Source organism: Emys orbicularis, chromosome 1 (genome assembly GCF_028017835.1).
Source record: "Emys orbicularis isolate rEmyOrb1 chromosome 1, rEmyOrb1.hap1, whole genome shotgun sequence".
NCBI classification, from domain to species: domain Eukaryota; kingdom Metazoa; phylum Chordata; order Testudines; family Emydidae; genus Emys; species Emys orbicularis.
Window position 1 is genome coordinate 61,604,534 of NC_088683.1, and position 12,917 is coordinate 61,617,450.

Genomic DNA, 12,917 nt, shown 5'->3' on the forward strand with positions numbered 1-12,917 from the left:
TCACAAACAAAGAAGCAAAACTCCACATCTCAGCTCTATCCATCTTGTTGTTCTTAGGTTTTATTGGTTTGTTAGCTGTTCTGCATTTTTACAAAAAGTAACTTAAAACACTGAGGTTGAAAAATCAAGAATTAAGTTTGCCTGTACAACCTGAATGTGGACCTCTTGTGTGTAGGCATTAGGATAAAGGGTGGGATTTTCAAAAGCATCTAAGGGTATGTCTACACTGCCGCGCTAGTTCGGCGGCTGGGGATCGAAGTTCCGGGTTCGATTTATCGCGTCTGGTGTGGACGCGATAAATCAAACCAGGAAGTGCTCGCCGTCGACTGCGGTACTCCAGCTAGACGAGAGGAGTACCGCGGAGTCGACGGGGAGCCTGCCTGCCGCGTGTGGACCGCGTCTGAACCGCGGTAAGTTCGAAGTAAGGTATGTCGAATTCAGCTACGTTATTCACGTAGCTGAATTTGCGTACCTTACTTCGACTTGGGGGGTAAGTGTAGACCAAGCCACAGTGACTTAAGAGCACAAGTCCCATTGAAAGGGTGTGGCAATTAAGACCTTTTTTCGATAGAAGAAGAAATCTCAATAGTAATTAGTTAAAACTCAATATAAAAAGAAATACTGCATAGCTACCAGCTTGTAAAGGAGATGGATTAATAGGACTGTTAAGAATTGTGCTCTCTGTGTGGTGCAATATACATTCATATTTTTATATATTTTCATTCTGCCACAGGTACAATTCAGGGTCTTAGTGACTATTTTAAAAATCTTACATTGTCTGGAACCTAGTTATTTAAGAGAGATTCCTTTTGTACTACTGCAATGGTTGAGGTTCACTGGGGTATCTCAGCTGTCAGTGCCTAGAACTCAGCTTTAGGGCAATCTCAGCTAAAGAAATTAGGAATTTACTGGCCATCAGACCCCAAGTTTGCTGAGCATCAGATGAAGTTTTCATATTGTCCTGAGTGGAATCTATTTAAAGATAAGTAACAATTTAGCTTATCTGAGAAATGCAAGTTCATTAAGTAGTACATTTTATGTTAAAATAAATTATACCAGACAATTTTGATATTTTGAATTAAACACTGTTAAGTTTATTTCCCAAAATAAAATTAATGCTGATCTTTTAATAATCATCAAGTTACCAAATTATTCTTACCAAAACCCATGTTTATAAATAATTAACTTTATTTCTGAATAACTGTCCGGCTACAGCCGTTAGCCTGCCACTCAATCTACTCAAGTGGACTCTTAAAACTGGGGAGAGTCCTCCTGGTGCCCCAAGGTTCTGAAATAATGGGCACAATTGCAGAATCGGGACATAAGCCATTATCCTTTCTAGGCACTTGCCATTTGGTTTTGTCTGGTATAAGGATTTCATTGTCTACATAAATGCAACTTTATGGATGTAACTCTTTCACTGACTTCAGTACAAGTAGCTCAGAGAAGAGGTGCGGAATCAGACTAGTTTACATATATAAATACGTAACATCAGTAATCTCATTAATACTGAACACCATATTTCTTCTTCAACTCTTCAACAGAATTATCCTCCAATCCTGACTGGTTCATGTGACTGAACAATACATGTGCAGCTGTAAGAGAAGATAAAAATTAATATGACTTTCCATTTTTAGACTTTCAGACACACTTTTTAAAATGTGTGATTTTAAGGTTACAGACAAACTGTTATAGAACATAAATATGTCCTGTCTTAAAACTGTCAATACATTTAATATGTCATTTGGATTTGATAGAAGAAGAAATCTCAATAATAATTAGTTAAAACTCAATATTCTGTCTATAAGAAACTGAAAACAAAACAAAACAAAACCCCACAAATGGCAACAGCCACCATTTTTGTTTTGGTGTGTTATACAATGACTAAAGGTCCTTTTACAGCAAGTAGTTAGCCAAAAAAACCCATAATTCCTCAGGTGCATATTCCTGATGACAAAAACAGAAAAACAAACAAGACACAAATTATCTTTTCTTTATGCTATTAAAAAGAGAAGGTTAAAAAGTTTGTGCCAGATAGACAAAATTGGCATAAAAATAAAGTTGTTTATTCAAATTTATAAGCTGTAATGAAGAAAAATATACTGAAGTAAAAAAGTAGAAAAAAATGAATAGTTTCAAAACATGAAAATGTCTTTTACAACGAAACTATTTGTCCAAGAGGCTCATATTTGTTTTTTATTATAAAGAAAGAGTGGTAGCTGTAATGAAGCTCAGCTATATGCAGTAATTTCCAAATTTATTTTTTAAAATGTCCATTTAGCAGCGATAGATGTCGTAAGGCACCAAACAGCTTGTGCGCACAAAACTGGTGGTCTCAGTCCAGGTCTGAAGTAGACAAACATTCAAATGACAAACACACACCTCAATGGGCCGTATGAAAGGAGGGTCAAGGCACAAAGAATAAAACTCCTGTGAACTAACTGTGGTGGTCCTTCAAGAACAGTGCTGACACATACTGGCAGAACACTTTAGAGAAGCTTGCATTGTCTCTGCTTAAATGTGTTCTGTGGTAAACAGAAGAGGTCAATCTCTAGGACTGAGAAATCTAGCACATACATGAACACTAATTAAAAATAAAAAATCAACTGAAAAAATAGATGTCAAAACAATTACAATGTATGACAAATGTTCAAAAGATGTTAAGAGGGATCCAACAGAATCTGAATCATGTAGCAAGTGTGAAAACAACCAATATTAAAAAAAATAAATTTACTAACAAGAGTATTAGGGCAAAATTCTCAAGGTGGGTCACAGCCCTTTGCACCACTCAAGTGGTGCAGAGGGATCATAAAGTAGCTGCATATGCCCAGAGATGTCCCAGAAGTACAGGAACTCTGTTGGAGTATGTGTGCTTTCACAGGCCCTGCACCATACATCCCACAGCAGAACCTAGAGGGTCTAAAATGGTGGGAGAACAGAGGTGCGTCAGGGGCACGGAGGAGCTCCATCATGGCAATTATCCATTGGCAGGGTATATCATATTAGTGACTCTTTTCCAATGGCACGAGTTAAAACTGCCACGAAGCAACTCTAAGTTGCATCAGAGCTGGGGCCAGCCATGCAAATCAGGGAGCTGTTTCAACCCACCAACCTTCTCCCGTGCCAAGACAGAATCAAGCCTTTAGTGCCTTGATATTACAGTGATGGGTAAAATGCAAAGGTAGCAGCATTAGAACCTGAGTTTGACTCTACAACATTTTGAAAATTTTCTTCCCAAATTTGATTTAGTGAGAATCAGATATGACATCATGCATTTTGGTACTATATTGTGCTCAATTATAATTGCAGCTACTAGGGTTTGTACACAACATTGCTATTGAAAAAGGTAGTTATAACCAGCATGTCTTTTCTGGCTGTTAGTTTGAGTTTGAAGGAGATCCTAAAAACAGTCTCTGAGCAGCACATTTAAAACAGCTGATTTGAGCAAGTGTTCATGTCATTTAAAATTATTTAGATGGAATTTCAAGTAATCTATAATAAATCATTTACATTTCAATGACATTCAAAATGTTGTCCTAAAAGATATGCTCTAGGAATTATTTTGGGGAAGTTCCATGGCCTGTGTTATACCGAAGGTCAGGCTAGATGATCACAGTGGTTCCTTCCAGGCTTAAAATCTATGAAGAATAATTTGTTTTGGGAGGGTCCTTCAAGCCCTGCACAGTACCCCAAGGATTTGTCCCCATTTCTTCCTTTATTTTTCCCACTTACAAAAGCCCTAAATAAACTGATCTCCCAGCCAAGGAGGATATGATTTGCCTGGAACCTGTCAGCTCCACAATTGCACAGGCAAGAATGGTCACTACACAGTGGTGGAAAATTTCCCTTCTCAGGCCTGGTCCACACTAACCCCCCACTTCGAACTAAGGTACGCAACTTCAGCTACGTTAATAACGTTAATAACGTAGCTGAAGTCGAAGTACCTTAGTTCGAACTTACCGCCGGTCCAGACGCGGCAGGCAGGCTCCCCCGTCGATGCCGTGTACTCCTCTCGCCGAGCTGGAGTACCGGCGTCGACGGCGAGCACTTCCGGGATCGATTTATCGCGTCTAGACAAGACGCAATAAATCGATCCCAGAAGATCGATTGCTTACCGCCGGAACCGGAGGTAAGTATAGACCTACCCTCAGAGTGGTTGAGTTCACTGCTCAACCACTCTGATCCACATATCTCCCCCTCCACCACCCACCCCCAACCTCCCAAAAAAGAATCAAACTGGAGACCTTTTTAGAAGCACTTAGTTAAAGCAGCCTCTGAAGTGTAAATAAATAAGATTTCATGTGTATTTCCATTACTGGTTGTAAACTGAGTTGATACTGAAGTTCATTGTATCTGACTGAAATGAGACCTATGCCAAGATCCAAGTTTGAAAAAATAAAATAAAAAATGATCCAGCTTTACTTTGTACTTACTTTTTTTCTCCAAGTCTGACATAAACATCACTGCCATATCAAATCTTTTTAATTCAGATAGCCTCTGGAGAATTTCAAGGATGAGAGATGGTTTCTCTTTCCTAAAATAGCAGATTATTAAATATATATGAAAATAACTACCTCTGATTAGAAAGATCCAATAGCTACAAGCAGGATTATGGAACTCAGAAAATTCAAGCAACAGGAACAGATGAACTCAAACAAACAAACAAACAGTCTGTATACAAATATTTTTAGTACTAGAGAACAAAGGTAAAAAAATACAGAAAGGAGGAGGAAAGTTGACAAGGTGTAAAACATTTAATCATGCACTAGTTATTGCTATTCTAAATATCAAATCATACTTTTCAGTACCCAAAAGGTTGGTGCTTGTGGTGTGTGTTTCTTTCATAACCTTTCCATAACCACAACACCTTTCTGAGTTGTTATTCTTAGCTCATAATAATGAAGAGAAAAATCAAATTCCTCGTTTCCAACCAAAAATGGAAGCAACAGATAATGTCACTTAAAAACACCATCTCTGGCTTTCCTAAGGAAGCACATGTTCATACAAACTATGTCAAATAAACTGCCTTAGTAGTAAGAAATCCATTTGATTCGCCACTTTTGACATCTACAGATCATGATCTATTGCAGGGGTCGGCAACCTACGGCACACGTGCCAAACACAGCATGTGAGCCGATTTTGAGTGGCACTCAGCTTCCTGCCATGGTCCCAGCCCCCAGCCCCACTGCTCTCCCCTGCGGGGGCAGGAGGCAGAAGCTTGGTTCTGCAGCAGCCAAGCTTCCCCCCTCCCCCGCTTCTTCCCCCAGCGTGGTGCTTTCCTGCCCCGCCTCCTCTCCGTCCCTAGCCAATCAGCTGATGGCCCTAGTGAGGGGGAGGGGGAAGAGCGGCAGCCTGCACACAGCTCCACTGAGGAGGCAGAGAGAGGTAGGGACGGAGCCTGGGGAAAGGGGGTGGAACAGGGCATATCCCTTCCAGCCCCCTGCCATGAGCCACTCAGGCAAGGGGCTGGGAGCACCCCCACGAGCCGAGCACCCCATCCCTCTGCCCTGAACCCCACACACACACTCAGCCTTCTGCCCTGCACCCCCATACCCCAATCCCTCTGCCCTGAACCCCCCACACCCCAACACACACCCAGCCTTCTGCCCTCCACCCCCGCAGCCCCATCCCTCTGCCCTGCACCCCCCCACACTCAGCCTTCTGCCCTGCACCCCCATACTCCCAGCCCTCTGCCCTGAACCCCCTCCCCCAGCCCTGACCCCGAAACACCCACCCCCAGGTCTGGGGTCCCGGCCGAGGCCTACTCAGCCCGCTGCCGGCCTAGGTGAACAGAACCCCAGGCTGGCAGCGAGCTGAGCAGGCTGGTGGTGTAAGATCAGCATTTTAATTTAATTTTAAATGACGCTTCTTAAACATTTTGAAAACCTTGTTTACTTTACATACAATAGTTTAGTTATATAATATAGACTTACAGAAAGAGACCTAAAAACGTTAAAATGTATTACCGGCACGTGAAACCTTAAATTAGAGTGAATAAATGAAGACTCGGCACACCGCTTCTGAAAGGTTGCCTACCCCTGATCTATTGATTAGTGCAGGGGTCGGCAACCTATGGCACGCGTGCCAAAGACGGCATGCGAGCCGATTTTTAATGGCATGCTGCTGCCTGCCGGGGTCCGGCTCAGCCCGCTGCCGAACCCCGGCAGCAGGCTGAGCCGGACCCCGGCAGGCAGCAGTGTGCCATTAAAAATCCTGCCCGACCCAGCCTGCTCTTCTCCGCCCCCCGCTCTCTCTGGCAGGGCCAGGGGGCAGAAGCAAGCTTGCTCCTGCCGGCTGCTGCTGTACCGCAGGCTCCGCTGGCAGCCAAGCTTCCCCCCGCCTCTTCCCCCAGCGTGGTGCAGGGAGTCCCGCCTCCTCTCCCTCCCTGCCGCCAATGGCCCTTGCGAGGGAGGGGAGAAGAGCAGCCCCAGCGCCCTCACTGCTCAGACCGGTAAGGAGGCGGGGAAGGGAGGCAGGAGCGGGGCCTTGGGGAAGGGGGGTAGGAGCAGGGCGTATCCCTCCAGCCCCCTGCCGTGAGCCGCTCAGGGCAGGGGGCTGGGAGCACCCCCCTGATCCCAGCCCACTCTCCCCCCCCCAACCCTCTGCCCTGACCCCTGCACCCTCCACACATACCCAGCCCCCCATACCCCATTCCCTGACTCTTGCATCCCCCACATCCCCACCCCCCACCCTGAGCAGCAGGTTGGCAGCTGGCTGAGCGGGGCCGGCAGCTGGGACCCCAGCTGGCAAGGGGCTGGCAGCCAGAACCCCAGACCGGCAGCAGGCTGAGCGGGGCAGGCAGCCGGGACCCTGGGTGTCAGGAGCCAGTGGACGGAACCCCAGACCGGCAGCGGGCTGAGCCGCTCAGCCCGCTGCCGGTCTGGGGTTCTGGCTGCCGGCCCCTTGCCAGCCGGGGTTCCGGCCGCAGGCCCTGCTCAGCCCGCTGCCGGCCTAGGTGAACGGAACCCCACGCCCACAGCAGGCTGAGCAGGGTTAAGATTAGCATTTTAATTTAATTTTAAATGAAGCTTCTTAAACATTTTGAAAACCTTGTTTACTTTACATACAACAGTAGTTTAGTATTATATATAGACTTATAGAGAGAGACCTTCTAAAAAACGTTTAAATGTATTACCGGCATGCGAAACCTTAAATTAAAGTGAATAAATGAAGACTTGGCACACCACTTCTGAAAGGTTGCCGACCCCTGCATTAGTGTATGCAAATCCAGAGGGTTTCAGGAGGAAAGTAAAGTAATGATATTTTTAATGGGAACCTAGTAATTTGATTGTGAGGATTTACATAGTGATGCATGATTGCTGTCATTTTCAGCAGTATGGAAAAATCTCATGATTTTTTTTTTTTTGGACAGTGAGAGCATGTGAGACCACCTGCCTTCCTCTTTCACTACCAAGGACTACAAATGATCTTTTTTCTTTATACCTCACATTCCCCTCCTTTTTAAAACTGGTTTAACTTTCTGCTCTCATCAAATTCACTCTCTAGAAGCCATGCACATAGTAACACTGAATGTAGGACATGCCTCTTCGGGTGTGGTGATTCACCCTTATGATTTGTTATTGGTTGGACAATACTTGCTACCGGCCTATAGCCTGGCCCCTTTAATTTACACTTGCTATTCTGCATAATAGAAAACCATAACATATTTTTAGAGCTCAGATTAATTAATACGCTGTTCATAATGAGCAGAATTTTAGCCTCAAATAATGCAGCACTGAAATATCTCAGAAATAACTGCCAAGTGCTTTCTATTTTCTTAATATTAAGATTTTAATTCCCATACACATGCTTGCTACTTTTAAGTGTTCTGTTACAGAATACAAGCATATAATTAAAGGGGAAAAAAATAAAAACTAAGACACTGAAGGCATCACAATGAAGATAGCATAAAATAATGGAATTTCTTAGTTGTTTGCTCTTCTTTGAGCTACATTTCATTGTTTTAAAAATGAATTCTGTGCTCATGGAATGTGCTATCTTTCCAATAGAAACAAATCACTTCACATAGGCCACCAAGTAGTCAATCAGTGGCCAGTAATGACACAATCTGAATTTAAACCAATGACTTAACGCAAAAGGCTTTTTATTTCATTACCAATTTTCTCCTAGCTAATCCTTCTGAAATATTCTTCTGTACTAAGAATTAATTTCTTGAGGAATACATTTAGATAACTACATCCTGATAAGCCAGTGTTATATACTATAGACAGTTTGTTCGGTAAACTAAACAGAAAAAGCCTCTGTTGGCAGCAAGCAATATAAAACCCTAGGATAATGAGTGAGGAAATGAACTTACTCAATGTAAAAGTCTTGCAGAATTTTCAAAATCTGGTTAAATACATCTGGATCTAAGGATTTTTGGAACAGCTTAGGGTAAAGCGAAGGCTCTATTTGCTTTGGAAGAATAAAAAATACTGTTATTTACAGACAAAAAATATTATTCAATTGTGAAAACTGAAACTAGTAATTTTAAGTTCTCCTAGCAGGATCCATTCCCTTCCACATATTTTTATAGTGCCTACCAACATCATGGGTACTCCTGGAAATAAGTTAAAAAAAATTACAAGAATAGGTTTTGGTCTATTATGCATACGGCCTTCTACATTCTGTTGAAAAGATAGCTGTAGTTACAAGGAAATATATTTTTCTTCTTAGAGCTACTCATTTTATTTTATTTACTTGTACCTTTTTGCAAGTGATTGTTAAAGGTTTTTAAAAAAATGTAGATTAACCCTTGGTAACAAGGAGGAACTAAAATTACTTTTTTCCTTCAAAAATATTGAATTAAAATATACATTAAAGTAGTTTGAGGCACTTTAAAATATCTATACAACCTATACAGGAATAAGAATGCTGTATTCTTCAATGCTACAGCTCCAATCCAGTAAACACACATGTGAGTAACTGGAGTTCAATGTGGATACCAAGATGTGTGTTTACATAATTTGGGCCTAAATTAGAAGGAAGGGATTTAAAAAAAAAAAAAAAAAAAAAAAAAAAATAGGGCATCTTTCCTAGACTTATACTGTAAATGTCAAATAAAACAAAATCAAGCACAGAATGAAAATTATTTTCACATGGAGTCAAAGCTCCTAGTTTCATGGGAAAGGGGTTTAAATTAAAATAAAGATACTGCCATTTGTGCACTGTTAAATCATTCCAGATACAATTTCCCAATCCACCAACGTAAAAGGGCACTATTTCTTTAATTATTTCTACAGTTGCAGTCACAGAATACTACTTCTCTTACCTTTAGGTACATGTACATCTTATCCGGGCAGCCTTTCATTTTTCTGAAATCAGATTCAAGCTGGAATGAATTTGCAGGGATTGCAGGGACATCAGATGTAGATGCAGGAAGTAATGTTTTTTCTTTTTCTAGATGATTTCTCAGACTGGACGATTGAGGTGTAGCTGATGGCATATCTTTCATACTGGTAGGAGGTCTAAAACATGTGTTTAATTATACATTTTAAAATAAAAATTCTGGCCATTTCATAAAGGAGTCTTAGTTGGAGCTATTGGGTGCCATCTCTTTTGCAAACCTGAGCCTTAATAAATATCCTCACTTTCAAGGTTTTAGTAATATTTTGTATAAAAAGCAATTATTTTCTTCAGACAAAAATATTCCTAAGCTTTGAAATAAAAGCAAACAAACATTTAAATGGAGCTAATTAAATGTTTTTTTAAAATATGATTTTACTGGTCAATGTAAATGACTTTCCAGTCCTGTAAAAAAGTATATGCTACATATTTACTATATTTCCAGAAACAACTGTTTTTAGAGCACAAAAAACTTCTACCATTCAATATATATCAGCATTACAGAAATTCTTTCCCCCACAGCTGCAAGAATAAGAAAATAAGTTTTCTTTGCAATTTCATAATGCAAAACAATAAGCATGTCAAATGTGAAAACATTTTCAACACTGATTACAGTGCAGCCATTTGTTCTCCTATAATTTATTTGTCATTTCAATCAGTATATTTTTAGAGGTTAGAACATGGCTGTAAAAATGTACTTTTGCCCTAAAAACACTACAAACTGAATCCATTCAGCTGTTCAGGGGAGGAAAAAAAAGAACTAAATTTTTCCAGACAGTTTTCCAGTTAGTAAAAACCACGTTAAAAAGGCGAGGAATACCATATTAATATTCTCTGACAGTTCAAAGAGCCTGGGAAATTAGCTTAAACAGCCAATCAAGGATTCCCAACACCTAGGTGTAGGGAGCTATCTCCATTGGTTCTATATCACCCAGCCCAGCACACACCCATTTTAGGAGTCATCCCAGGGATGATTCCAGCCAACGTAATGACTCTGTCACAGGCTCGCTGGCGTTTTAAGGGGAGTTGGGCTCAGCCTAGTCGAGACAGGTCAGCTACCCTCTCCTTCCAGCTGATCCTGATCAGCTAGGGAGCAAATAGTCCTGTTAGTCCCAGCTGAGAAGGGGTTACGGGATGACCCCAAAGGGTTGCAAGAGCTTGGTTGGGGGAGGCGGGCTGATTCCTCTAGTAGACTCTGGAGAAGGGTAGCTCCCAGACAGACAGCCTGGTGGACTGAGGGTTTCAGGAAGGAGACTGGTTCCTATGACTGACCCTGGAAGCAGGGAAGCGCCCTGAGAGTCAGTGCTCTGTGGAGAGTGGGAAAGACCTGAGAGTTTAGGCCAAGAAGGGTGGAGAACCCTTCTGTTATGCTGCACTTGGGATTACTGTTTACATTCGTTACCAGTACCTTGCCGGGTAAAGCTGATGAAGACTACTCCCTGGGAGAAAACTGAGGCATGGTGAATAGTGCTGTGGTGGGCCACAAGGGGGTGCTGTGGAGTCTGACCCTGCCACAGACTCCTTGGGAGCTCTTACCAGTCAACAGAGCTTAGAGCAGACACGAGGCACCTGGCTGCCTCCACAATTGGAGAAGTGGTGGTAAAATGCTTTAATACCTCCCCTCCCTGGGTGTGCAGAGCAGACCTCTAGCACTCCTGAGAATCTGCCCTAAAATTCCCAACTGACCTTCTATAAGTGAGATAAGATGTAGTGCATAGGAAATGTAGCATATTTTCTACATCAAGATTACATAACTTTCCTCAGATATTTGGAATACTTGAGCAAAAAACAATCCAAGTTAACAACTTGTCCACCTGTATCTAAAAGGCTCATATTTGTTTTTTGGGGGGAGGAGGGGAGAGAATAGCTCAGTGGTTTGAGAATTGGCATGCTAAACCCAGGATTGTGAGTTCAATCCTTGAGGGGGCCATTTAGGGAACTGGGGTAAAAATCTGTCTGGGGATTGGTCCTGCTTTGAGCAGGGGGTTGGACTAGATGACCTCCTGAGGTCCCTTCCAACCCTGATATTCTATGATTCTATGTTTCAGAAGTCTCTCTCCCTCTCACACACACATACATTCTGTGAACCTGTGTTTCTAAAGTAAATCTTCAAACAAGGTATATACAGCTACAAGACTATTTAATAAAAACAATACAGTAGTTACATTTTCAAATTTCAATTACAACTACATTTAAGCAAGGTTTTTTGGTGCAATATTCCAAGCATATAATAATTTGAGAAGGATTACATACCCACCCACATTTGCTTATCAAATCCGAGAACACCAAAGAATTTATTATACTCACTGGAAGGCTGGTATATCACTGATTTCTTCTATTTTCAACTGTTTTGCTCTAGGAATATCAGATGTGGTTAAGAGGTCATCTTGACTTAGATTCTTTGTTGTTTCTACGCTTGTAGAATTAATCCAATTATTGACTAGAGTAGTAGTGTTAGGCACATCAATATTCTGCATCTCATCATCTACTTCTTCAATGAATATTCTTCTCAAAGGTTTCTAAATAGAACAAACACTTAAGGTTAGTGGGATACTCTTCTTTATTCTTTGTAAAGACTACAAATAAAAGATTATTGTTTACAATGGACTAGAACCCCAGAGCCACCATGTTAGTGTGCGCTGGTGTCCAGTGCAGATACTTTACAATAAAAATATACAGTGTTTACATATTTATTATAATTTGTGACTTTAAAACTCATCATAAAATGAAAAATATTCTCTCTCATTTGGCCTTTTCCCTGCTACCATTTTACTTTATTCGTCTGTATCATGGGGCATTCTCACCTCAAAGTCATTCCATTTCTATATTCTGTTCTCCCAGACAACTAAAAGATAAAAAAAAACCAACAACAATACTTCTTCTGAGAGGCCCTTTAGTCTTTCAATTTAGGATCTATGATATTTGGTCAGTCCATTAGTCAATCAAATTTTGTATCCTGACTTCAAAAGAAAGATGTAGCAATGAGATTTGACTAGCTTTATTTTGCTATATAAATATACTACAATATAAATAAAATATAAATAACTACAAATGGGTCTGTGGTCACATTTAAAATCCAGCCATACTATTTGACTAAATGACATCCTGAGGCACTGAATTCCATAGTTTACCTACCCATTGTTACTGAAATAATTTGTTTTATTTGTTCCTGTTTTGTTAATAATTACTTTGATCCCTGCCTGATCTCCAACAATTGCAGGCATCATATTACAGGCCCTCCACAGGACCTGAGGGTCTTTTACCAGCCACCCAAATGAAGGGTGAATTCCATCCACTGAATGTAATCTTTTGGGAGCAGAGTGTGTTATGCATATTTGCAAGGCTATATACAATTATTAGTAATCTGACTCAAGTTCAAACAGCCAATTAATCTGTTAAAGGGAAGAACAGAAGAATGCAAAAGATTCTGGGGCAGATTCTCTGTCATGACTGAGATCTGCTTAGCACAGTGAAGAGGCCATCAGGGAACCAGTTATGACTTTCCAGCCCCCAGCTGCGGCCCAGCTGCGGCCCAGCCCCACCTTAGGTTAGAACAGTGTGAGTTGCTCTAA

The 12,917-nt window shown here is 41.4% G+C and overlaps 1 protein-coding gene across 1 annotated transcript in view; it reads right to left on the minus strand.

The window, feature by feature from the left end:
* Positions 1-516: 516 nt before the first annotated feature.
* The window catches only part of RPAP3 (RNA polymerase II associated protein 3), a 38,478-nt gene continuing 26,077 nt past the window's right edge, over positions 517-12,917 (minus strand). Inside the window, exons 13-17 of the mRNA XM_065405587.1 lie at positions 11,653-11,864; positions 9,272-9,467; positions 8,318-8,415; positions 4,434-4,534; positions 517-1,595 (exon numbers count right to left, since the gene is read on the minus strand). Of these exons, the coding sequence (XP_065261659.1) occupies positions 1,504-1,595; positions 4,434-4,534; positions 8,318-8,415; positions 9,272-9,467; positions 11,653-11,864 (699 nt within the window). The 3' untranslated portion in view covers positions 517-1,503. The remainder of the gene's footprint in view (positions 1,596-4,433; positions 4,535-8,317; positions 8,416-9,271; positions 9,468-11,652; positions 11,865-12,917) is intronic.